Source organism: Punica granatum, chromosome 6 (assembly GCF_007655135.1).
Source record: "Punica granatum isolate Tunisia-2019 chromosome 6, ASM765513v2, whole genome shotgun sequence".
NCBI lineage: Eukaryota > Viridiplantae > Streptophyta > Magnoliopsida > Myrtales > Lythraceae > Punica > Punica granatum.
In genome coordinates, this window is record NC_045132.1 from 46,209 (window position 1) to 72,565 (window position 26,357).

General features: G+C 36.7%; 3 protein-coding genes across 12 annotated transcripts; 1 reads left to right on the forward strand and 2 right to left on the reverse strand.

Annotated features, from left to right (window-relative positions):
- Positions 1-312: 312 nt before the first annotated feature.
- On the reverse strand, positions 313-5,187 carry LOC116212372 (E3 ubiquitin-protein ligase CHFR). Of its 2 annotated transcripts, XM_031546946.1 has the most exons (16): positions 5,087-5,187; positions 4,878-5,000; positions 4,382-4,532; positions 4,067-4,164; positions 3,784-3,845; positions 3,602-3,693; positions 3,395-3,518; positions 3,137-3,223; positions 2,337-2,424; positions 2,061-2,168; positions 1,578-1,678; positions 1,401-1,466; positions 1,238-1,325; positions 988-1,048; positions 842-905; positions 313-703 (listed from the first exon to the last, which is right to left on the reverse strand). In XM_031546946.1, exons 2-16 carry the CDS (start codon positions 4,939-4,941, stop codon positions 575-577), a joined length of 1,383 nt encoding a protein of 460 aa, XP_031402806.1. In that variant the 5' UTR covers positions 4,942-5,000; positions 5,087-5,187; the 3' UTR covers positions 313-574. The 2 variants fall into 2 exon arrangements, 1 of the variants encoding a protein (XP_031402806.1); XR_004157823.1 differs by lacking the exon at positions 5,087-5,187 and having other exon boundaries at positions 1,238-1,318; positions 4,878-5,070.
- Positions 5,188-14,998: 9,811 nt separating this feature from the next.
- Positions 14,999-19,567, forward strand: LOC116210828 (protein DYAD). Of its 9 annotated transcripts, none has more exons than XM_031544898.1 (10): positions 15,057-15,233; positions 15,350-15,408; positions 16,310-16,362; positions 17,008-17,353; positions 17,438-17,824; positions 17,972-18,029; positions 18,111-18,194; positions 18,275-18,624; positions 18,712-18,826; positions 19,001-19,567. In XM_031544898.1, the coding sequence occupies exons 2-10, from the start codon at positions 15,380-15,382 to the stop codon at positions 19,133-19,135; spliced, it is 1,557 nt and encodes a 518-aa protein (XP_031400758.1). In that variant the 5' UTR covers positions 15,057-15,233; positions 15,350-15,379; the 3' UTR covers positions 19,136-19,567. The 9 variants fall into 9 exon arrangements, with proteins under 9 accessions (XP_031400765.1, XP_031400766.1, XP_031400758.1 ...); XM_031544900.1 differs by having other exon boundaries at positions 17,011-17,353; XM_031544899.1 differs by having other exon boundaries at positions 15,058-15,233; positions 19,004-19,567.
- Positions 19,568-19,876: 309 nt separating this feature from the next.
- Positions 19,877-21,139, reverse strand: LOC116210829 (acyl-coenzyme A thioesterase 13). Its single transcript, XM_031544908.1, has 3 exons — positions 20,885-21,139; positions 20,456-20,599; positions 19,877-20,239 (listed from the first exon to the last, which is right to left on the reverse strand). The coding sequence occupies exons 1-3, from the start codon at positions 21,095-21,097 to the stop codon at positions 20,096-20,098; spliced, it is 501 nt and encodes a 166-aa protein (XP_031400768.1). The 5' UTR covers positions 21,098-21,139; the 3' UTR covers positions 19,877-20,095.
- Positions 21,140-26,357: the final 5,218 nt, after the last annotated feature.

Genomic DNA, 26,357 nt, shown 5'->3' on the forward strand with positions numbered 1-26,357 from the left:
ACAGATGGACAAGGAGGTTTACTCGCTAGTATTGGGAAGAGAGGGAGATCACACACAAGAACGAGAACAAACATTCGCTTATCACAGGTGACAGAGGGATAAGGAGGTTTACTCTTAGTATTAGGGAGGGAGACCACCCCCCACGAGAACAGCCGAGCGACTGCATCCACCAGCTTTGCTTTGTTTATTTCGTCACTACCTCAATCACTTATCTTCTATTACAAAATGAACCTCACCTCGTGCCACAAACTAACGCTTTCTCCTGTCTCAAAAGCACACATCAAGTTCACCCTAGTAGTAACAGTATTACTATTAACACAAACGCTTACATACTTGCCATTCATTTTCAGTTGAAATTTGAAGATAGATACATATTTCTATTCACATGTATATATTAACCACAGCATCAATTATTAGATGGAAACTGATGGACAGTATAAAACTAAACATACTGAGCTTTTACAAGAAATAATGCAAAACATCCATCTGCGTAGTACCTTCTGATAACAAACGAGGGGGAGAGGGGGGGAAGAAAAATGAAAAAGTGGGAAGGGGAATGCAAAGATGGGAGGAATTAGTGTGCACCCCTGGAGGGCCGGCACACATGGTTGCGCTTACAAGCATGATCCTCATTGTGGTGCTGCGTCCGACATGCATACCCATACCAGCAGTCCTCCCTCTTAGCCACATCTTCTGGCAGATACTGCAACCACACCCATAATACACACACCATTTCATTTGTAAAAGCATTACAACCAACCGACTGACCGACATAATATTATATTGCTACACCCCTATGTGTCAGTCAGTCAAATGAAAAAAAACGAATGATTATGCTTACATGCTTAGGCATAGCAACCCGAAACCAGTACAACAGGAAGGATACCAACTTGTCATAGCACTCGCTGCACGGAGAGAACCAAAAACTCAGTCAAAGGGATTCGCTTGTGAACAGAACTGCTCATCTGTCCCACGGCATTCACTTACTTGCAAATGTTTGTTGTGGCATTGATCATGTCAGCATGATTCAGCCCTAACCTGGTTCGATCTACAAAGTAACCCAATTAAAATTAAAACCAACCTTCCTGAAAAACTGAACTAATGGATTGACTAGTATGTCACCCATATGAACTTGACCCTCATGAAGTAAATAAGATCAAGCTTCTGTGATTCTTCTCCTACTTCAACTTTGTTTCTTAAAGATTACCGAAACTTGTGACCACTGACTTGCGCTCACCTATTTCACGTCTGTTGAATCTTCCAATCCATTCAGATATGACATCCTGAAGCGTTCTTCCCATCTGTCTAATGCACCTCTCTGTAATCTAGAAAACCACAAACTATAGTCAAAATCTCCAGTTCACTGCAATATGCAAATATTATGAAGCTGCGGTTCATACATCTTGTTCATGCCGATTTTTCTCATGAGCAAGATGCGGAATTCTTGAGATAGACCTCTCACTGACCTGCCTCAAATGTAAACCACCAGTTGTTAGAGGGGATATCTCAAAAGCCACAGAATTCCATACTCTTTTTCAACAGAGAATCATAATTAATATGCCCAAAATAGCACATACCGGTTTGAGACTAGCACTATTGCAGATAGGATAACTGTCAGTCCTCGTAACGCCTTGAGCACGCCAATAAGCACAACAAAATGCTCTATTACATCCCATACCTGCAGTAAAGATATAGATTTACTTGCATTGGCAGAACTCGACTTATCCCACCCCACAGCTGCAACCAAAACGGGCATGATCCAGTTCCTTTGGCCTTGAAACTCTTTGTTCCATGTTTAGAACTGTCAAAATGTTTAAGTCTGGAGTAGTTCTCTCCCTTTAAGCATGGGCTTATATCTCATGGAATATACCATAAAAAATCCAACCCTTTTTGCACTGAAACTGAGACTGTTATCTCACTGCAACTGTATTGGAGTACAGGTTGTCAAAAGTATTATGTATAGGAATATGATGTCTAAATAGAAGAGAATTCCTATCCCAATTAAAACTGCATCCAGCTGCCAAGCCAATCTGACAGGTTGTAGCAGCGGGAGAACTTACAGTGTTGAGGCACATTAATACCAGCCCTGGAAGGCATCATTCCTCCACATATTTGGCACTGCAGGTGGACAGTGTTCTGGCTGCAGCGGAATCCACCATATCCAGAACCTATTAATGTCCAAAATGTAGTCAATCAAATACAAAACTAAGGATAAAAAAAATGCTACTTGATTCAGGATCCATATTTAGCAGCATGCGTGCGTGCAGCCCCTGATTGAAATTGTACGATCAATTTGTTGCATGCTGACAAATGCTACTAACAAAGAGTAATTTTACCACATTGTGGGCATGGAAGTTCAGCACTTTCAGTATCCTCATCCAGCATTAAGTTTGTCCTTGTCCTTTTCCTGCCACTGTTAATCATCTGCCAAGATTATGGTCAATGGTAAGATAAAACCAGCATTTGAAAAAATCAATTTAGCTGAAGCCGGTATCTAATTAAAAAAATGAAAGACAGAACAAGACGAAATGAAAATTGAAGTTGCTGAACAACAATTGACATCTCCTCAATCAAACCCAAATGACGACTATAGTAACGGAATGAGCAAGATCAAGAAATAAGACGGAAAATCCAAGAATGAACCTGCTTGTCTCTCTGTCTGCTTAGTTATCAAAGTTTAAGAGCCAACATTTTTCCACGGCGACACTACTTATGACTCAGAAATAGAACTCTATTGAACAAACTTTGGGATGCAAACCTGCATACTGAATATTTAGGCAAGACTTTTACCACCTAACCTATTAAATCCTAATTTATATGTATGAAAAGCAAAATGAAAAAAAGATGCAGACAATAACTAAGAAGCCATCAAAATGAGTTTTGGCCAAGCAAGGATCTCAATACATGCCATTCAACAGGAAAACCTTGCAGCACTCACGATACAGTTAAGTCTCGCAAAGACAGACAGTTTGACCAAAACTGGAGGTTCATAGCTTGTGTCAGACTAAAGTTCTACCCCTTTGAACGGCGCCAAGCTCCAGAAGATAACTCATGCTCAGATAATTTCCCACCACACCTCATGCCACCAAAGTCAGATGGCAGCTTATTGTAGAAAAGAAGGGAGAAAAATTCTCACCAGATTTGATTGAATTGATGCATATGAATTTAAATGAGCAACTTCTTCCATGGAACGCTTCAAAGAAGAATAGGCTTGTAGTATATCCTGCATACATACAAACATTGAAAATTGGAAATTGACAGTTGAAATTCAACCGGCAATTATGCTGAAAAAGAAGTATTCAGACTGGATATTTTAAGAGGTATAAGAACTTCTCTTCAAGAGCACTAGACTAACAGTTTAGCATTTGTCATGTGCTCAAAAAATGAAAATTACCTCAACAATATTTTGCAGAAAGTGATTTTTACCAACAAATTGTATAACTGCTCTGCACTGAGGACATATTACGCTTGAATTTCTTTCTTGGCATCTCCGTAACCATTCGGAAAAACATCCGTTACTGTATAAGGAGATAAAAATGAAGTGAACATCCACAAACTTAAGTAAAAAGTTCTGCATCAGAGAGAGAACCAAGTCACCAACCAAAAGTTATGAAGGCATGGTGCAACAGTAACAACGTCGTGCCACACGTTTAAGCAAATGCTGCACTTCACGTGCTCAAGGTCTATACAAATCTGGTGAAAGGTTCAACGGACATATGAGTCAAAGGCATCAGCATTTTTAGAGACAACAAAAGAAAGTTCACGTTTATACAGGTTACTCACCTTCAACCGGTTATTACAGAACTCCAGAGTGGGCATAATCTCAAATTTATAGATCAAATATCCTGCACCATTAGGACATATATAGATGATAAAAACCAATTACACAAGGCTGTCAAGACATTAAACAATCTGAACAACCCAGTTTTAAAATTAAGAAGCAATTATAAGTGCGGTTTTTTTAGGAAAAGGGCCCCTTTAGAGGGTGTGCTGTTCTGATTCTTAAATTCATCCTCAACAATCTACATAGTAAAAGTGACTGAAGCTATGTAACCGTGGAACATACCTTCTCTTGCTGGTCCAGGGACAATTTCACTTCCACATTTCACAACCGCGGTGTCCTCTCTTTGGACAACTTCACCACCAACAAGAATTGTACTTGAACTGCATTAACAAGAATTATGCATGGAGCAAATGAGTCAACAACTTGTAAAATTCTGACCACTACACATAATTGGAACCACAACAGCTAAAACAGAGCGGGTTTCAGGGCTCATGAGTATGACTGAGTGTGTCATTGAGTGCTGATTTTAGGAAGAAGAACAAAACATCAACAGAAACAAAAGGGAAGCAAGGGGCTACTGGAAGCATTTAGCCGTACCTCTTGTTCTGTAGTGTGGCAGAAGACTGATTAGAATCCCTCGTTATTTTGCACCATTCGTGCTTATCAGTAGAAGATGACACAATCTCCGAGAACACAACCATCTCATCTGAACTAATTTCAACATCCGGGTACCTTGAATCCACTGACACTGCAGTATATGAAAATGGGTCAAGACAGGAGATGCTTTCTTGAATGTCCAAGAGAAAAAGTATTATCTTTTTTTGGGTTGATTCCAATTTTCTCTGAATGAAATAAAAATAAATAAATGAACAAAAGGTTGGCGTTTGACACTGGAGATTGCTGTAATAGCAGAACACATATGAGCAGGCCAGCCGAACAAGGGGAATCGGTTAAACAGACTTAGATGACATGAGACCACAACACCCAATTGCATGAGTAGCATAATGATATATTGAGACAGATTTTTAGAAATGGAGAACAAAGAAGCAAAGCTTTGAGCCGAGAATGGGGCAGGAATGAAGAAAGGGGATACCCAGCTTAGCCCAAAATTGGGGTTGAGAGGATCTCGAAGCAGAGCACTCTCCGGCCTCCTTCATACTAGTTCTCCAAGTTTGAACAGGCTGGCCCTTTTTCTTCCTCCTCCTCCTCCTGCAATCTGTAAAGTGGGCTGCTGTCTTACAATGAATCACGAACAAAGGGATGGATGAAAAAGACCGTGAGATGGAGCAGAAAAGGCTTCACTTTTTCAGTTCAAGCTTCCTCGGCACGACTGGACAACTGCTACTTTTCTTTTTTGGATGAGTAAATAGGGCTAAATGAGAAATTCTTGGGATCAAATGAGAAATTCGTAAGAGTGTGTTTGAATTGAGAGTTGTTTGAATTGAGTTTTGGTTTTAATTGGTTTGTAATGATTGTATTATTGAATTATGATAAAAAGTGTGAAAAAGTAATAAATAATTGAGAGAAAATAATGATTAAGTAATGATTGTGTTGTTGAATTGTAAAAATGTAATGAATAGTTGAGGGAATTTAATATTAAAAATTAAATTGAATGATTAAAAATATTTAAATAAAAAAAAATGTAATAATTGTGTTGTTGAATTGAAGATAAGTGGAGTTGATTAAGTAAGTTCAACTCAACTCAATTTAATCATTTTATTTCCCAAATTCAACAAAATAATCATTACTATTTTACCTTTTTCTATCATTTAATAATAATTTCTTCTCCTTCTTCTCTTTTTTTTTTTGTAAGGAGCCCCCATTAAAGCTCTTCGTCTGTTCCCTCTCTTTTCGAAAGAGAAGAAATAAAGGAGATAGCTCCTGAGGCCTCTCCCGCCGGTAATCTCATCTAACGAGGAGGTCGCCGACGAGAGAGCCCCACCCGAGCTCCCTCTCATTCCTTTGAAACGAGAGAAAGCCCCCATCAAAGCTACCTTACTCTCCTCCGTCTTCTTCTTCTTCTTCTTTTCCTTTTGGTTGGAAAAACGAAAAAAGAAAAAGGATTATGAAGAATATACTAATTTGAAGGACCTAACTGGTGTATCCATAAACATAGTGAGAAAAGTTACATCATTACGCTAATCAATTATATCAAATAAGTTCATTCACACTTAATGGCCGTTACGCTCTGTCATCCCAACGACATTCTCCGAACATTGAGGGACCATATGATATGACAAGGGACCCATCTGATAGGGCACTTTCCATCGAAGACAAACTTGATGCAATTTTCTTCACTGATAGACCTAAATGATATAAAAGGATCAAATTGATGCAAATTGTAAACTCATGGACCAAATTGATGCAAAAAATAAGTTAGGGATCTAATTGACGTAACACTCATAAGTAAGGGACCAAATTGCATGTTTACTCTTTTTGGATTAATAACAAAAGAATAAAAAAAATTAAAATAACGTATAACGCAGTAGTGCACACTCTCATCTACTGACCTAGAGGTCGCAGGTTCGATACGTAGTGAGACTATCCATGTCATTTATTAGTTATTTATAATTTCTCTTTCATTGTATTTGGTTTTGCGCCTCCTTTGTAATTGAAGAGAAAAAAATCAAAATTTTCACGTTTTAACGGTGTTAACACAAATGAAGTCAATGGGAAATTATTATTTTTTTATAGTAAAGTTATCATTACGACCTTGATCTAATAGTTCTTTATTAACTAGACGAATGACCTGCGCATATAGTTATCTGAATAATAATATAATTAATGACTACTATTAAAATGTGATTTTAAAATCACACTTTGAAATCAAAAAAGCCTTTAATATGTCATCATTTATACATAATAACGCAATAGCATATCAATATTATCAACAATTCAAATGCATTTGGTAATATTTCTTCCTATGCAAATAGGAAATCACTTGGATTCAATTGCTTTTACGTACAAAAAGTATTTGGGCGGCGAATCAAGAAATCCACTACTAACAAATCGGGAGATTCTTACATTATCACCTTCAAGCTTTTTAGAATTTTGCTACCACCACACCCTCTTTGCTATAGAAGCCTTGAGTGACGCTACACCAATAAGTTCACAGTGATAAAAAAATTTCAAAGAGAAAACCCACCACTAACAAAATCAATAAATTATGCTGTCATCACCTTATAATTATCCAGAATTCGTTGCCACCACAATCTTTTTGCTATGAAATCCTTTGACGAGTTATGAACTTTTGGACTTTCCAAATGGGTGACTTCTCAAATTTCATGAGCTTAGTGACCTTACAACTAGTGTAAGTCATGTGTTTTCTGAGATTTCATGGATTATGTGGGACTGTATTATTGTGCCATTTGTCAAATATTCATAGGTTATAGACTCATTCTACGAGGCACCTTCCCATGCATCACACCAGCTTTTATATATCGTATATATTATAATAATAGTAATAATAATAATAATAAGCTCCCAATTCAAATTTTTGGACAAATGGCATGCAATGAGAATCTCCCCAACAATTGTATATTATATATAACTATAGAATCTCATTTCCTTAGTGATTGGATATTAATAATAGTTTTATTAGTAAATAATAATAATCATTTTTTGCATAGTAGTAAAAATAATAATAACAACAACAAGCTCCCAATTAAAATTTTTAGACAAATGGCATGTAATGACAATCTCTCAAAAATTTAATATTATATATAGATTAAACTATAGTAGTACGGGTAATTTTGGCAATTGAAAGTGAGAAAAATGATTCTTCATGCTTTGTAATAGTAGACTAGAAGAAAAAAAATTAGTTAAACTATGAATTCGAGTGTTGTGCGAGATTTATTTTTAGCTTTATTAAGAAATCTCTCATTTGATAAATTCTTAAAATATTACAAACCATAAAGTTATGTTTGGATAAGATTATTGTATAATTTTTATTTGAAAAACTTATGACATCTAGAGAAATAAAGCTAGATTATATTCACATAAATCAAGACTAACAATTTAAACTAATTCTAACAAATTTCTCTATCCATAAAATAATAATAATGATAATAATAATAATTAAACTACATTGATCAATGAAGTACTTATATATCCTTACAGGCTAAAATTAAGATTAAAAAAAGTCAAAAAGAAAATCCAATTTTTGATGGAATTCTCAATTTCGTCTTAGATTACCTTTTGTAAAGAATATGGACATGTACCTCTTAAAGATCCTACAATCCAATATATTATTGTATACTAGAAAAAGAAAACCGCATAATATTATGGAATACTTTTACGAAAAGATATTTATATTTTGAATTATTTTTTTTGTAAAACGAAGATAGTGCATTAAGGATTAATCGGGATCCTTTATGTTTTGAATTTCCCGAACATATAAGTTTAAAATTATATTGACTTTGTTAAGTTTTTATATCTCATTTATAATATAATATTCAATAATATTTCTCAGTATTCTAAATAAATAAGAGAACCTTATCATATTATTAGAGGATAAAATAGTAGAAATAAAAAGTTAAATAATAAAAAGACTAACATCAAAATCCGAACCTAAGGAAAACATGGGCTTATGGAGCATTTTATCTTAATGCTTATCTTGCTCGGGTAAAATTGAGAACTTGTTTAAATAAATCTTTTTGTCTTTTGTCGTATCAAATTTGAACCTTTATAAAAGCAAATTTTATTCTTATGGTGATTTTAGTGAAGGTAAATCATTCTCATTTCAGAGTGTTGTTTTATTCTTTTTGTTTTGTAAATTTACAATTTCATGTTACATAATCTTGATGATTATAAAAGTAAGATTCAAATAAAAAATTTGATAAAAAAAATAAATAATCATGTGCCTAAGATTGGTTGCAAAAGGGGCTTATTTTTAATTGTAAAAAAAGAAGAGAATGGATATTTTAAATATTTTTCTGGGAGCTTATCAGCGAGTGACATATGGCTAAAGAAAAGTTCTCTTTTGGAGCACTTCTTGAGCTTAATAATAGGAGCCTATCAATGAGTGACATGTGACTTGGGAACTCTCCCTCAACTTAATAGTATAGATATAGATAGATAGTATAGATTCCCATCATGTAACCATTTGTTTTTTATCGTGAAAAAAAGAAAAGAGAATGAAAATTTATAATATTTTATTAGAAATTATCATTCAATAGCATATGGTTAAAGGAGAGCTTCTCTTTAGCTTATTATATAGATAGATATAGATTCTCCTTTAACTAAGTATATAAACTATTTTCGATAAGTAAGGAGAGGCCGAAGCCTAAATAAAAGAAAAACTAAAAAAATACAATAACGGGGCATGGGGACTCCAATAATATCGCTGAATAACAGTGCTCCTAATGCAATTGGTGGACGTGGATGAATATGAGTGCCCGGAGATAACTGCAAAGCGTTCCTTGCCAATCATCAACACAATAATTACCTTTACGATACGTACGGACTACCTTAACAATCCATTCCCGACCTAATAGAGCTCAGATTCGTTCCACCATAGAAGCAGTGAGCAGACCACTACGATGAGCACCAAGTATGACCACTAAGTATATAAACTCTAATTAAAATTATACGTTACTTGCAGGTAATGGCTATTATTCATTTGCATTGACAGTTAAATCTCAATTTTGTATATTATTTATGTCTATATACATTATTATAAAAGGAAGAGAAAGTAGGGTTCTCTAACTTTCTAATTTTCAAAATGCCCATTAGAAATATACATGAAAATTAATATCCACTAGATGATGAGATATTTAAGGGCAAATATATGATTATAACTCGTTTTCTAACATCACACTCTTCGCTCCTCTCATAATTCTTTCTCATTTTCTATCTCTTTCCTTTCTTTCCAAAGTTAACCCATCTCTCTCTTATTTCTGTATCCTCACTCTACACCAATTAATATAAAATAATATTTTCCTTAGATAAAATTTTTCCATAAAACTTCAAAATCTGTAACATAGACAAAGTTAACGTATGTACATTATATAATAAAGTATTATCTTTAAAATATAAAATAATTTTACAGAATATTGCATTTAGGGTAAGTATATTTTTTAAACTAAAATTTCATTTAATATCACGCGTTAAGATCATGTTCTAATAAATTTATAAAGTAACATTCATTTTGTGGTTCTGCAAGTAGTGCAAGCATATTTCTCGTTCTTCTCATTAATTTGAAGCATTGTTATACAAGCTGTTATTTTAGGTCCCATTATATGACCAGGGGAAGAGTGGGATCTTTTCCCCACTCTCCTCCTTTTCCTTTTTTAAAAATAATTTTTCCACTAAAAAAATTCTTAAAAGAATTCCTCACCTGGTATTTTGGGATCGGATCCAAAAGAAGATAGTACTTTGATATCCAACCTAAATTAAGATAGTAAGTAATCCAATCAACCAGTCGGGTTAAATGATCTAGTCATTATGATCCAAAAGAAGGTGGTACTTTGATATCCAATCCAAAATAAGATGGTAGGTAATCCAGCCAACCCGTCGTGCCAAATAATCCGATCATTATGGTTGTATCAATTATTCTTAAAAATTAAATAATTTCGTTAAAAAGATATATTCATTTTTTTTCCAAATTTTAGGTTGTGAGAGGGAAATTTTTTCTCCCCTTTTTTTAGTTTTTTGGGATCGGAGTCAAGAGAGGAAGGACGTGCTATTTCTTTACATCCATTAGTTTGTAAGGGATTCAATGCAGACTTTGATGGGGATCAAATGGCCTCTGCTAACAGCTTTCTTCTCTTACGCTCGCTTACATGGATAATTGTTTGATGAAAAGAAGGCCTGAAAAACACATAAGATTTATTTGTTCGCTAGAGCTCATCACTGAAGAATGGTGGCTTGACCTTTTGGAATTAGAGAAGGATATCCAGCCCAAATAAGGATGGTAGGTAGTTCAGCCAACCAGTCAGGCCAAATAATCCGGTCATTATGGTCGTACCAACTATTTTCAAAAATTAAAAAATATTAGGATATATTCAAATTTTAGGTTGTGAGTGGAGAACTTTTTCTTAGTCCTAACGTTTCATTTCCTGTCTATTTTCACATTTTTTAATTTTCCTTTTTCTAGAACCAATGATGAACATTTATTTTATTGTTAATTTATCTTTTATAAATTAATAAAATGTGAGCACTTTCATTTCCTTAACTATCATGTTCTTCTTAACTTATTATTTGCAAAATTTCAGATGTTATTCATACTACTCACTTTAAAATCAAAACAATGAGCTTGCATTTGTTTTTCAAGTTGGATCACTACTCTATCGAATTCAACTCTATTATTTCCCAAATTCAACGATATAATCATTATTGTTTTTATTTTCTGTCATTTAATAATAATTTCACACTCATATTTTTTGACCATTTTTATAATTAATTTTTAATAATAAGTTCTCCATTTACTTGCACATTTATATATACATACATATATATATATATATATTATCACACATTAATATATTTGTTAACAGTTGCAAGCATTACATAAAATAGAGTTAAGTTGGATCACTATCCACCTCGAAAAAGAAACGCACCCTAAGCTTTCTACTTAGCATTTGGAGTTTGCTCTATAAAATAAAGATAATGATATCAGAAATGATAATATGAATAAATATCCCGATAGTTGAGTTAAGTTAAAACTCACATTGAAAAATTTAAGAAAAATATGACATATAAAAAGAATAAGTTCCACCATGTACCAACTTAAAATTTTAAATTAAATATGTGCTCATAATAAATTGTCCTTCATTATAAGCTCTTATAAAAAAACATAGAATTAACTCAACTAAATTTGTACAATAAATTATACTAAATTTTAATAGATAGAATACTCATAGAGTCGAGTTTAGTGTCAATGAAAAAATTGTAAAAACTAATGATTAGATAATGATCATGACGTTAATATATCTAGAAAGTTATATTTAGAAGTTGCATATATATTATGAATGAGTCTACATAAAAAAAAATTAATTGTATAAAATTATAGATATAATTGTGTGTTTTGTATTGGAATATACAAAGAGAAAAATAGAGATTGTGTCGATATAAAGGTTAAAAATACTATAGACATGCAACGAAGTGCAAGTTATCTTACTGAAAATAATAGGATTAATTACTCAAAAAAAATACGACATTTGCATTTTTTTTAAATATAGGACGACCTTTGGAAAATAGCAACCTTTGCATTTTTCCTAAACATAGCACGATCTTTGGAGAGTAGCATTTAAAGGCATGACATTTACACTTTTTTTTCTAAATATAGCATGACCATTAAGTTTAGTTGCACATTTCGCATAATGCAAATTATTCAGTCAAATTGTAACAATAACAGCTAACGTGGAGTTAACAATACCATGTGACAGAACATGATTGGATTAATAAACCCCACATGATTGGACCACAACAGCCAACATGAAGCTAATTGTGCCAGGTGCCACTCGTTCAATCTTGTTGTGCCACATTGCATCGTTAACTCCCGCTAGCTATTATCGTTACAATTTGACTGAATAATTTACATATGCTAAATACGCAACTAAATGTAAATGTTGTGCTATATTTAGAAAACAGTGTAAATGTTGTGCATTTATTTGCTACTCTACAAAGGTCGTGCATTTCTATTCTATTTTCCAAAGGTCATACTTTATTTAGGAAAAAGTGCAAATGTCGTGTTTTTTTAGGAAATTAAGCCAAAATTATATCACCCTATTATATCTTTGTCGGCTATTTTCTATGTTTGAATTTCTATAATAAGATCAATTAAAGATAATAATGCATGGACTTTTTTTTATAATTATAATTCATGGACCTATGAACACTCCGAATACATTATTTTAAGATATTCATTATTAATAAGCACGTGAATGTAAGAAATAATAATATCTTAATATTACATATGTGTGTAACAATTATTTGAGATAGTTATTGGACCGGGACGAAGTGCGGGTATTTTTACCTAATACGCAATATAGCAAAATCAGAAATAGAAAACATGATGAAAGGTTTTGTTTCGCTTTTATAATAAGAAACTACCTTTGGTCCTCAATATTTGTTCGATCTTGTCCCTAGTGTTGCATGTTTGTTCACTTTAGTCATTCAGTCAAGATTTCAGTTAAAAAAATGATTTTACATCCAAAATTATTTTGAAAATATCAATTTTATCAAAAATAATTTTTTAAAAGCAAGCAAAAATATTAAAAATGAAAAAAGAAGAAGAAGATGAAAGGATAGAAAGCGGGGGTAGGGGCTACCAGAGACTTGTCAATAGCCACGAAGATGGAGGGGGCAAGGGTGGTTGCCAACAAGGCCTCTCATCCCCAAAATTGAGGATCCTAGCCGAAATTGGGATCCCTCAAATCGAGGATCCTAGTTTTGGCTAAGATCCCTTGATATGGGGCCAAAGGGGCCTTACAATAGGCCAAACCTTCTCCCTGTGAAGTTACCGACATCATTAGAGGTCGTCGATGATGTGTTTCGGGGGTAGAGGTGATGGCCGCCAACAAGACTTCATTGCTCCCTCCCCTCTTCTGATCCTTTCCTCCTATTTTTTTTCTTGTTAATTTTTAGTATATTTGTTGGAAAATTAATTTTTTAAAGGATAATTAAATGGTAAGACAAAAGCGAACTAAACATTTGAAGATGATGTTGAAAAAAAAGAAAAGATTTAGAACAAAAATGAAAAATGTTGAAAAATCAAATATGCCCCGTTTCCTTGTCTATATTTATATGAGCGAGTTGGCAATTTGGTCCCTAACTTACTGATGTTACGTCAATTAAGTCCCCGACTTATTTTTTTAATCAATTTGATCCTTGAATTTGTCAATTTGCATTAATTTGGTCCATGTTATATCATTTTTGTCCCCCAATGAAGAAAATTACGTCAAATTAGTCCTTTTTATATCAATGAGGTCCTTTAGTGAAGCAAATTGCATCATGTAGGACCTTTGGTTGCATCAACTTGGTCCTTTGTCACATTAACAAAACCTTCCATGGCATTCCGTTAATTCTTCTTTTGGGTGGAAAAAGGAAAAAAAAGAAAAAGAAAATAAAGAATATACTGATTTGAAGGACATAACCGGTGTAACCATAAATACAATTGGAAAAGTTACATCATTCCTTTCATCAGTTACATCAAATAGTCCGTCATCCCGAGGACATTTGCCCAATGTTGAGGGATTCATATGATGTGATTAGGGACGCATCTAATGGGGCACTTTCCCTCGAAAATAAATTTGATGCAATTTTCTTTATTAAGGGATCTAAATGATATAATAAAGACTGAATTGATGCAAATTGACAAACTCATGGACTAAATTAATGTAAAAAATAAGTTAATGATCCAATTGATGTAACACCCTTAAGTCAAGGACGGAATTGCCTATTTACTCTATTTATATCGATGATATATTATTAGGCATAAGGAAGACTTTTGTTTAATTTTCACTTCCTAAAAACTTCTTTAAAAAATAATCTAATTAATAATGACCGCATGATTAAAAATATAATAGTAATTTTATCTAAGTAACTACCTATTCTTTTATATTCGCTCTCACCTCCTCTCATCCCTTACTTCTCCTATCTCCCCCTCTCCTCCTCCATCCGTGCGCATTCCAACTTTTGTTTACTATTTTCTTTTTGCTTTGTTATTTTTAGTTTTTATCTATATCAATATCTATAATAAACTTTTAAAAAAAGGTTGATACGATTAGAGAATCTCCAAATTTGCTAAGTTGATATTCCTGTGCATAGATAGGGATGAGACCCGAAGCGAAGATACTTACTTAACAAAAAAAAAGACTTTTACTTGAAATGGCTCATGGTTTATGCGTTTTGTCAAATCTATCGTATGTTTTATTTTTTGTCAGCTATATCCCATAATTTACATTTTACTTCAAATCTATCATGCCTTTATCTTTTCCGTTGATATCTAACAGCTGTGCTGACGTGGCGCTCGTATGGCAAGTGGGGGCCCACTATCGCTCAACATGCCACTCCAGCATGACCGTTAAATGTCGACGGAAAAGATAACGTCGGGATAGATTTGATGTAAAAAGTAAACCATTGGATATATATGATAAAAAACAAAACATATGATATATTTGATAAATCAGGTAAATCATAAACCATATAAAAATTCCAAAAAAAAATTCTAGTCCGCTATTTTTAAAATTTTTTAATTAATTCTGTTCCCTCTTCCTCTTCCTTCTTGTTCGGATGATCGTATCTATAAATACATTATTCACCCCAAAACTTCCAAATTACACACACACTGGGCTGGCTGTGCCTCTGTGGGGTCTGCGTCGGCTCGGCCCCATCTTCTGTCTCTCCTCATAGCTAGCCTATCATTGATCGCGCGGCGTCACGCCTCTGCCGCTGAAAATTCCTCTCCGACTCCTGCCGCCTGCCTGCCAAACCCTAAAGCCCTCAGGTAAGTAAGCCCTTTAAATCATCTGGTTGGTTGCCTTTGTTCCTTGGGCTGACTCTAGACTGACGTGAAGCTCCATTCATATTTGTGTGCTTTTATCTCCCCACTCGCACCTGTAGAGGTCTCAGAGCATTTAACATATTCTCTGTATGGTGAAGGTTGCGCATTGTGGTCTGAGGTAAAACCCTAGCCCTCCCTCTCTTCCCGCTTGTTTGTAATGAGGGGGTTTCAGTGTGTAGACTCTGGTTCCTTGCTGCTTCTTGTTTTCTCTTTTCACCTTATGGTTTGTTTCTTTTGGCCCCCTTTGTGATTACTGATTGGCCTGCTGTTTTGTTGGCTGGGAACTTTCGAGAGGTTAAGGAAAGCTTCATGTTGCAAACATAGTAGGAGTTACTGCTGCAGCAGCCTTCTTGTTTTCCGGATGCAGAAAAAAAGAAAAAGAAAAAAACCTTGGAAGCATGTTCTTTACACGCTTATTAATCCCCCCCTCCACAAAAAAAAAAAAAAAAAACTTCCCCTTTCTTTATATCAGTCGGTCTCAGCAATTGGTAGAGGCCAGAGTAATGCACAGGGCAACTTTCTGTTTAAGTCTGTAGCACTTTGTTCGACCTGAATCTTTGTAGCTCATGTCCTGGAGAATTTTCCTTCCTCAACTTTCTGCCCAGGTTCATTGTTTTTATCTTGAATTAATTATTGGAAATTTGGAATTGAACCAGAGGCAGTCGAGGTAATTTCTTTTCAAGTGCTGCTGCAGGAGATGAACCTAACGTTTTGCCCTGTGCATGTTGTCCCTCTCTCCGCACTTAGCGCCTCATTTTTCACGACAATACTAATGACTTTGCTGCAGTCATAGCTCATTGGTTGGGTTAACCCACATTTTTAATTTCATAATGTAGCCAGTTATACTACAAAGTAACCAGCAAGGCTGGAGTTGGCTCTTCTTTTCCTTTTCCTTCTTTTTTTTTTGCCTTATTGGTTTTGGGTGGGGAGAGGCCACCACCTGCCCCTGGTTACCCCAGTCCCAGTAATTCAAGAGCCACCGTTTTAGACTAAGGTATCCTTTTATTTTTTATGCTCAGGTCATATAAAGATAGTCACTTAAATCAAATTGATGCCTGCAACCTCAAAGGTGGTGAGTATCTAAAACCATAAAAATTGTGGATGTACTCTTTTTTTCCCCTGTAGATGTTGTTCAATCCAGTTTTCAGTCTAAAAAAGATCGGCAAAGGATTTTGTATCATTTTATTTATGCTGCCTGTTGGATCATTCAAACATTTTCGTGACTCTCCACTTCCAAATTCACTTCTCTGGCTGTATACTGAGATTTAATGGCATGCTCATATACTTGTACTCCCGGAACATAAATTTCTGTTACATGGATGCCCTCTTTCATCCTGGTAAACCCAAACATAAAGTACACCATATTTTATGCATCACATTGTTCTATTATTTATAACATTGTAATGTTCACATTTTCCTGCTCAAAATCTATACTTTATAGTTGATCATTTACAATTCCTGTAGTATGCATTAAAATCATGCTTTCTTATAGAGGTTTAGTTTGAGATCCTAATATTTTTGCCTGGCCTAATTTTAGCCTTTTCCCACACTGAAGGGTTTTCGCGCATTATATTTTTTAAAATGATTTCCAAGTTTAAACTCTACAGGTCGTCCTGAGGTGGACACAATGTTTTCTCATCTTCTTTTTTTTTTTTTTGCCTTGTCTTTGTTGCTCAATCTAATTCTGATTGGCATGTTATCTGTACATGTGCTTTAGAAGAAGGTCCTACCTTTGGGGAATGGGAGGGAGCATTTAAAAAGGGTATCTGTTGGTTTGAGTTGCAGCGCGCTCAGATGGCCCATAGGAGTGGTCGTCGTGCCACATTTAGTGGTCAGGGCAGAGAAAACAGTGGTAACAGACCTCAGTTTTCGTTCAGTACTATAAAGGAGGAAGATGGAGAAGCTGTGACGGCTGAATCTCTTGTATCAGAGGAAGACAACAAAAGAGACTTCCCTATTGAAGAAGCTAAACCAAAAAGACAGCGAAGGCAAAAGCAGACTGTTATTGCCAAACCCAAGAGGAAAAAGTGTGACAATTCTGCGCAGAGATGGTCAAAGGAGAGGTAACAACAATTTCCAATTGAATTTGTGCTATTCTTTCAGTAGGCCCTTCAATGGCCTTGTGATGTGTTCTCTGTTTCACGAAGGTATAAGCAAGCTGAGCAACATTTGCTGGAGATTTTGAGGGCGGAAGGGGCTGTACGTGGTAAACCCATCAGTCGTCCACAGCTCAGATTGGCTGGTCGTAAACATATTGGTGATACTGGCCTGCTCGACCATCTGTTGAAGCACATCGACGGGAAAGTGGCCCCAGGTGGGGCTGAGCGGTTCAGGCGGTGGCACAACACTGATGGAATTATGGAATATTGGCTGGAAAGTGCTGAGCTTGATCACATTCGTCGTGAAGCAGGGGTCCAGGACCCTTACTGGGTCCCCTCGTCATGGTGGAATCCTGGTAGCAGTGGTGCCTTGGAAGAACCTGCTTCCTCTTCAGATATGAAACTTATCAAAGAAGATATCATTAACTTGAAGAGGTATGGGCCCATAATCCTGTCTTCGCTTTTTTTAGGCGCCACCCCACCCCCTACCCAAAAAAAAAAAAGAAAAAAAAATGAAGAAGAAAACCTTCTCTGTCCTCTCTATCACAAGGCATTTCTCTTCACATGATGTTACAATTACAGAGAGTTGGCGGAGCTCGTGTCCAAGAAGAAAGACCAGGAGGAAGCCAACTTGGTGGAGGTGATTGGCAGAGCATTAGCATGTCCTAATAGTTGAAATTTTTTCGCTTACCACTGAATGCTCCTACCCTTTTATTTGCAGGGAATGCTCAAGGACTTAGCAAACTGGCGAGCCAAGGCAGATCAGCGCCTGATTGAAACTTCAAGTTCATTAAGCGGAATGCAGGTTTCTTTATTTGTTTTAACATGTTCATATTATAACAAGTCAATGATTGGCGATTAAAAAACTATCTGTAATTTTAATAGGACATGTATCGGGAGGTTGCAGCATGGAGATTGAAAATCGAACAGCAGCTGATGGAACTTACCAATTCGTTGAGCAGTATGCAGGCCGCAAAGGCTTATACTTACCCTCTCTGTCCTGAAAATTCTGAGCGATGGGAGGACTTGTTAGAGAGCACAAACCTTGAAAACGTACAAGGGGATGACATTGCGTCGTGGCTGGCGAATACAGATCCTAGCAATGGCGAGTGGGAGGATGGACCCTACTCTTACCTGACCACAATATCGAAGCCTAGTGATGCAACCCCTGCTCAGGATGCTGCCTGTGCAAGTGAGCTGGCTATGCTCAAGGAAGAAGTGGCTATAATTAAGAGGTAGTATGCCTTGAATGCCTACATCAAATTTCATGTCATTGTAGCTTGCAAGTACTACATTTATAAATCGATTTCTTGCTTGGACAGAGATATGAAGGAGCTCGTACTGAAGAAGCAAGAATGTTTACCTAAATATAACCAAGATGCCTCTCTCAATGTGAATCCGCAACTGGACTTTGAAAATCCATCACTCCTGTTCCAGGTAATGACTCTAAGAAACCTTTTTCTCTAGTATGTTGTGCGAGGGTAATGGTATTTGTACGGGAAGGCCCGTCTAATGGTGATACTGTATAATGAGAAGTGTGAGGTTTAATACGGTTTTTTGGGACTTCTGAGATGCGAAAGTTTCTTGCTCATTTTATGTGTTTGGCTGCAGCAGAGGTGGAAGGAGATGGAAGAATGGAGAAGCAAAATGGATCAGCAGATGAAGGAGCTCTCAAATGCAGTCAGGAGCATGCAGGCAACAAAGCCGTTGACAGCATGCAGCCCCTCTCCAGCTTTTTACGTGTAAAGAATCGCATGGCAGAAGATGCAATGGGGTAGCTCTAACCTGACTTTACATCAGTAGGATATATGGAAATTTAGACTATGTACAGGACTCACTAGCTTTAGCTTAGGCTCTATCTTAGTTACATGAACGAACCAAAAGTAAGCGGGCGGGGGGGTGAGACAGTAGGTGGTAGCCCTGAGCAAGTCCAACCTTTAGCTATCCAGTTAGCACACGATTCGATTGTTATGTTGGTGAACCCCTGGCACTTTTTTAAAAGTTTCAGGCAAGGGAGTCATCACTGAGTGAGTGGTGCATCCTTCCTTGAGGATTTGGTTTCGGAGCTTTCACTAAGTATTGTTACAACTTGATTAGAAGTCAATCTTTCTGTTCTTTTGATTTTTTCCATATTATACTTTTAAATATATACATATATGTGCTGATGATTATCTTGTACCTGTTACATCTTAAAGTTATCGTTGGGCATCTGGGCAAGTAATTCATAATCGAAGAGGCATCTATTGTGGTTTATTTTTCAAATATGTAGTGGTAGGAAGTGGTTATCGGATGTGCTGTTATGTAGGTGGGGGTTTTACTGTTCAGGGGACCTGCTCCCAAAGAAGCTGATGATGCACTTCAATACAATCCTGTTTATTAGTAAAACGCATGTATCATGCACTTGTTCCTCTGCCTAAATCGACTAAAATGATGGCATACATTTCTGCTCCGGTAACTATAACGTAATGGCTTGTACTGATTCAAAAGTTAGAAAAAAAAATGCAGAAATTTAGGGCATTTTGACAGAAGGGGTATCGTATTAGTTAAACACAAACAGCATTGCTTATTCATAACAGCAGCAGCGCATATTAATATATATTTATTTATTCATGAGCGCCCTGGGCCCATTTGCAACTACTATCACGGTATCATTGCACTGAAAGAGGATTGCGTTGTCGTGCCATGTGGCCTGATCGGCTGCGGTGCTCACAATTTACTGGCAACGTTAAGGTATTTAGTCTGACGTCCCTGGGCAATTACTTTTCCAGTGGATTTCTTTCTTAACTCTACGGTCGCAACCCCGACTGCCTTCCCCACGCGCAGCACCTTGGCCTCAACTTCAATCTCCTCCTGATTGATCACCACACAAGCAGCAGCGCAGAATCTCATCATCAGCCCCAAGCCAACACAACACTACACTACACTTCACTACTCTCCACTGCACTGCACACCACTGATGCAGCGCAGAAGGAAGGACACAATTGTCCAAGTGAAGTGCAAAAAGGCAGCAGCAGCAAAGACAAAAGAAAGTAGCGGGTAATTGAATGTAATTGATGATGAACTGACATCAACGTAGGCAGCATCCAAGTAGGAGATGTTGATCTCCACGGAGACGCCGGTGACAGGAGATCCTACTGTGAAGATTGCGGCCGACCCCAACAAGTCAACCAGCGTCGCGGTTGCTCCACCGTGCAAGAAGTTGCCCGCATTCTGCAAGCCCACCAGACTCATTTTCAGTTTCAGACTCATTATTAATCAATAAACAGCAAAATCTACATCTCGCGAATCAGATTTAGCTTACATACATACATACATATATGTATATGTTATATCGTAACTCATGGAGGAGTTCAAAAATTATCATCATCAATCAATATCATCGTCATCATCAGCCACATGAAATGAATAGCAGAGCAGATCAGATCAAATTGATCGTCCAATTTCGATATTTCAATCAGTTGATGATGGCAATAAGGTAGGAGTTTCCGGGGGTACCAGTAACCGAGGGGGCACTTTGAAGGAGCAGAGGATGCGACCAGGCTCTATAAGATCTACGCGGAGGCCCGTCAAGACGAATCTCTCAAAGAAACGATGACGACGACGACTAATACTATCGGCTATAGCTGTGGGAGTCGGAGACCCCTCCTCCTCCTGCTCTTCACTAATACTACCGCCCGCCTTCTCCAGGTACCTCTTCACGTCTTCCATTTCCGCCTCCGTTCTTTTCTGTTCCCACTTTTTCTCTATTCTTCTTCCTAGTCGGATAGTAGATTTTTTTTTTTCCATTTTCGGAAAGAGCAAATTGCTAAATTGGTCCTCGAGCGAGCCATTTTGTCTCAATTGCATCTTGAGTGAAAATTTGCACCAATTTAACCCTTGATGGAGTAATGGTATATCTGAATAGCCCTTCCATCGGGCTTCCGTCAAAATATGAATGGAGGTATCTGACCTGGCATTTTAAATTGTTTCCTTGCATGAAGTGGCTTATTTTCATTGTTTGATGCAACTCTTTCTCCCCCTTTGACTTATATAGTTTAATTTAAATTCACTTTTTTAAAATCTCTCTCCCTCTCCTCTCTTATACCTCTGATCAGAGCTCACAATCAAGGGTGGAAAATGGAAATGACTTAGGAGGAATTTTGCTATCAGGAGAGCACATAAGTTAAGTGAGAGAGCATATAAACCCAAATTGATCTTCAATTTCTTAGTTTACTCAAGTTTGTTGTGGGTTTGACTTATATAGTTTAATTTAAATTCACTTTTTTTAAATCTCTCTCCGTCTCCTCTCTTATACCTCTGATCAGAGCTCACAATCAAGGGTGGGAAATGGAAACGACTTAGGCGGAATTTTGCTATCAGGAAAGCACATAAGCTAAGTGAGAGAGCATATAAACCCAAATTGATCTTCAATTTCTTAGTTTACTCAAGTTTGTTGTGGGTTTTGAGCAAGATCAAGGTGACCTCATGTTGGTTGTGCGGAACTTTGGTGGCTTCGTAAACTTTCACTAGCAGTGGGTAAGGGTTATTTAATACTTCGGTCCTCTACTTGTCCCTTTCATGCTTTGTTCAATGTGGTCCCTGACTTGTCTCTGTCGTGCTTATTGTGTGCTAGAAACCTATAAAGATTGCCTTTTTTTTGTTCCCTTTTTTTAATCTCCGCAAGATTAGGAAGTTAAAGAGGTTTCTTTTTTCTAGGTTTTCATCAGAATAGCTTGGAGCAATGCGAATATGGTTTTCCATCATGGTGGAAGGTTTTTTAATGACCTGCTAGAGTATGTTGGTGGTGAGATAGATGTATGAGAACATGTAGATGTAGACACTTTGTCTGCAGTTGTGATAAAGAGTATGTGGAAGAATCATTACCAGAGTGACCTACAGGTTGTTGGTATGCGATCTCGGGGATGAGGATGGAGACCAAGCTTGAAGAGTTAAAGGATGATTATGATGCTAGATTCGTGATGTCTGCTGTAGAATGATTTAATGAGGTGCACATTTGCTTTGAGTATCCAATAGATAATCCTGACGAGCTTGCTGGTGAGGAAGCTTTATAGTTCTCGGCAAAAGTAACAAGAGAAGCAAGAGAAACGGAAGCAAGAGAAGAAGCAAGTCAAGAAAGTGATCAACATGGACATGATAGTAGTGATGACAATGCTTACAACCCTGGGCCATAATAATATTATAATTGGGATGAAGATGATGATGAGTTTGTTGAATCAACGCATCCTCATTTGGAAGAATATGAAATGCACAATGCATGTGCAGGTGCAGTGTATGGATCTTTTACTCTGCATGAAGGCAGCCTAGCAGGTTCTAGAGTGCAGCATGATGAGAAACGTAAAAGAAAGAGGAAGAACACAAAAATGAGATTCAAAGGAAGAATAGCTGAAGAAAGGGAAAGAATCTTTGTAGAGGAAGAGACACATGTTGAGAGGGAGGAAATAGAGGAGTCTAATAGTTATCATAGTGAGAATTTAGTCTCTTAGTGGAGATGAAGAAGGTAATTCTAATAAGGGTGTGAAGTATCATGTGTTCAATGAGGGGTCTCAATTTGGTTTCGTTAACATAGAACTTGGGATGAAGTGTCTTAAAAGAATGCCATGAGGGACTAAATATCAGCTTGGGAAGGTCAGTTCAATTTAAACAATCTAATGTAGAGATGGTGAGAGCCATCTGTCGTGCTAAAGGGTGTGATTGGGTAATGTTGTGCTCATTGAACAAGAAGATGAACTCTTATCGAGTGAAGACTTATAAAAATGTACTATAATTTTGAAAAACGGGTTGGCTAATATGGAGTGGATGGCATCTAAGCTTGTCCCACAGGTTAGAGCCCATCCAGAAATGACTAGTCAGGATGCTTATGATTTTATGATGCGTACCTATAGAGTGAAAGTGACTGATATTGCTCTTTATAGAGCCCTCTATGAATCTCATAAGATATGTGAAGGAACAAAGAAAGAGCAATACCTGAAGCTAAGGGATTACTATCATGAACTTATGAAAAGCAACCAGGGTCAACTGTGGGACTGAATGTAGCACATATCAGTCATGAGTTTGAGAGATTGTATGTGTGCCTGGAGGCTTGCAAGATTGATTTCATTGTTGCATGTAGGCCACTAATTGTCCTATATGGTTGTTCCCTAAAAGGGTACTACGGGAGACAATTTCTTTTTGATGTTGCACAAGATGGAAATAATGGATTTTATGTGATTCCATATGCAGTAGTTGATGTTGAAGAACCTTGTGAATGATATAAGAGATCCTGTGTTCATATCTGACAAACAATATTTTTCATGTCATTTTTAGTAATAATTTATTGTCATTCTTAATTGTTCACTGTTAATAGAACTTTGTCTTAATAGGGCATAGATGTAGCATTGGAAGAAGTTTGCCATGAAGCACCCCACAAGTATTGTGCCAGGCACATATGGGCCAATTTGACCAATAAATGGAGTGGAAATGCGTTGAAGGATACATTTTGGATTGTGTTAAATCAACAATTGAGTAACAGTTCAAGCAAAATTTGGAAAGGATGAAAGAACTGAATGCAGCTGCATGAGAATGGCTACATGGCATAAAAGTTGACAAATGGTCCTAATAAGCAACATGAGTGAGCAGTTCAATACTGCAATGCTGAAAGTGAGGAGCAAGCTCATTGAGGGAGTGAAAATGTACATGATGAGTAAGATAGGAAGGAATACAAAGCTATTGACAAGGAACACAAGTCTACCATGCCCCATAATTCAATCAAAGTTGGAAATGACTAAACATAAATAAACTGCTTGGACTCCACACTGGTCGGGAGATTCGGACATTACAAGATTTATGAGTAAGATGGGAATGAATACAAAGCTATTGACGAGGAACACAAGTCTACCATGCCTCATAATTCAATCAAAGTTGGAAATGACTAAACATAAATAAGCTGCTTGGACTCCACACTGGTTGGGAGATTCGGACATTACAAGATTTAAGGTTACTTGTCCACCAAATTCCAAGTGTGCAATGGATCTGCAAATACGTGTTCTTGCAGGAAATGAGATATCACAAGGATTCCCTGCATGCATGCAGTCGCTTGCATATACTATAATAACCTTACACTTGAAGACTTTGTCAATCCATGGTATACAAGGAGCACTAATGAGAAACGGTATGTCTTCTTCATCAAACTTACTATTATAGTATATGTAGTTGCTTACATATACTATGATAACCTTATACCTGAAGATTTTGTCAATTCATGGTATATAAGGAGCATTAATGAGAAACTATATGTCTCTTTCATCAAATCTACTATTATAGTACATGCAGTTGCTTGCATATACTATAATAACCTTATACTTGAAAAATTTTGTCAATTCATGGTATACAATGAGCACTAATGAGAAACTATATGCCTTCTTCATGAAACCTATTGCTGGTGAATAGTACTGAACTCCCACAAATGAGGACCATGTTCTATCCCTAGAAACCAAGAGGCAACTAGGGCGTCCAAAAAATCTAAGGGAAAAAGGCCCAGAGCAACCAAGAGATCCATATAAATTGAAAAGAATCTTAAGTCCTCCAACTTGTTCAAATCGTGGTGAAAGTGGTTATATAAGAAAGACATGCAAGGCTCTTAGTGGATCAAAGAAGAAGGCAAAGAAAGCTAGGAAAAAATCATCGAGGACAAACCAAGTGGACCATAGTGGTGCACATGTTTAAGGTGGAGGAAGCACTAGGTCTACTTCAAGTGCTGCACTATCCAAGCAGAGGAAATGAATTTGTCTCAAAACTCTGCCCTGTTGTTGACACCACAACCATCTTTGCCATATCATAAGATAAATTTTCTTGCACAGGTACATGCTTAATTAACTTGCAACATTACTTTGGTCTAATTGTTTATCATTATTTAGTGTTAATTAGTTGCTAATGCAGGTGAGCAATGCACTTGCTCCAGTGATGCCAACTCTACATGTTACAAGTCAGGTACACGTGTTAACAAACTTAAATTTGTCGTTCAATTTGCATGATATTGATTGCTGAGTGTGAAACAGGTCCCTGATCAAATGAGGAATGCCTTAGCTTCACTCATGCCACCTCAACTGTCAGAAGTTTCAAGATAGGTACATGTACTTTACTTCAATTTGCGCTCTTTATATGGATGCTAACTGTCCAGTAGGTGCCAATGCAAGTGAGAAATGCAGGTCCATCTTCAGGGAACAATCTAGGTGGACAAGGCAGAGGGAACTCATCCAACCACTTCAAATATCCACAAGTGATTGACTTGTTCTTCATTGATCACAACCATGCAAAAATTAAGAATCACAAACATCAATAAGTTATATTAATTTCACAATGCAATCAAAGTAATTTCTATTGAAAATTACCTGATAAAATAGGCAACAAATGAATTGTCTCCTAAAATTCTCGGAGTCTTTGAGGTCAGTTGAGAAGCTTGTTGTTCACAGCCACACAACCACTCTGCCTTGTTCCTTCCATTTCCCACGCTCGAGCCACTCCAACTAAAATCGACATCTTCATTGCAACTGTGCCATCGATGATAGGTGAAATTGATTCCACCATTACATTCAACAAATTCCGTCTTCATCATTGAACTACTTGCGAGTGTTCCCTAGGTTACAATTTAGGGGTTAGAGATTTAGGCTACTCATAATTTCAATTTGGGGGTTATGTATTTTTGCTGCTCATACTTTCAATTTGGGGGGTCAATTTTGGGGCTAGGGATTCGAATCCCTTTGAGAACGGCTATCTAAAGAATAAGAGAGAGGATAGAGGATAGAGATTTAAAACAAAATGAATTTAATTATATAAGCCAAAGGGAGAGAGAGAAAGTTGAATCATAAAATGAAAATAAGCTACGTCATGCAGGGAAACAATTTAAAATGGTAGCTTAAACATTTCGTTCATGTTTTGATGTGACAAAAGGCTGTTCTGATGTACCATTACTCTGTCAAGGGTTAAATTGGTG

What these genes read in the sequence shown, in the direction of transcription:
- LOC116212372 (XM_031546946.1), bottom strand. Translation starts at nt 4,941, where the DNA reads ATGAAGGAGGCCGGAGAGTGCTCTGCTTCGAGATCCTCTCAACCCCAA. An exon ending in CCAATTTTGGGCTAAGCTGG is followed by an intron (nt 4,533 to 4,877) that starts GTATCCCCTTTC and finishes CATATACTGCAG; the next exon opens with TGTCAGTGGATTCAAGGTAC. An exon ending in GCCACAACAAACATTTGCAA is followed by an intron (nt 906 to 987) that starts GTAAGTGAATGC and finishes CTCTCCGTGCAG; the next exon opens with CGAGTGCTATGACAAGTTGG.
- LOC116210828 (XM_031544898.1), top strand. Translation starts at nt 15,380, where the DNA reads ATGGTGAAGGTTGCGCATTGTGGTCTGAG. An exon ending in GAAGTGGCTATAATTAAGAG is followed by an intron (nt 18,625 to 18,711) that starts GTAGTATGCCTT and finishes TTGCTTGGACAG; the next exon opens with AGATATGAAGGAGCTCGTAC. An exon ending in ATCCATCACTCCTGTTCCAG is followed by an intron (nt 18,827 to 19,000) that starts GTAATGACTCTA and finishes GTTTGGCTGCAG; the next exon opens with CAGAGGTGGAAGGAGATGGA.
- LOC116210829 (XM_031544908.1), bottom strand. Translation starts at nt 21,097, where the DNA reads ATGGAAGACGTGAAGAGGTACCTGGAGAAGGCGGGCGGTAGTATTAGT. An exon ending in AAGTGCCCCCTCGGTTACTG is followed by an intron (nt 20,600 to 20,884) that starts GTACCCCCGGAA and finishes GTGGGCTTGCAG; the next exon opens with AATGCGGGCAACTTCTTGCA. An exon ending in TGGATGCTGCCTACGTTGAT is followed by an intron (nt 20,240 to 20,455) that starts GTCAGTTCATCA and finishes GTGATCAATCAG; the next exon opens with GAGGAGATTGAAGTTGAGGC.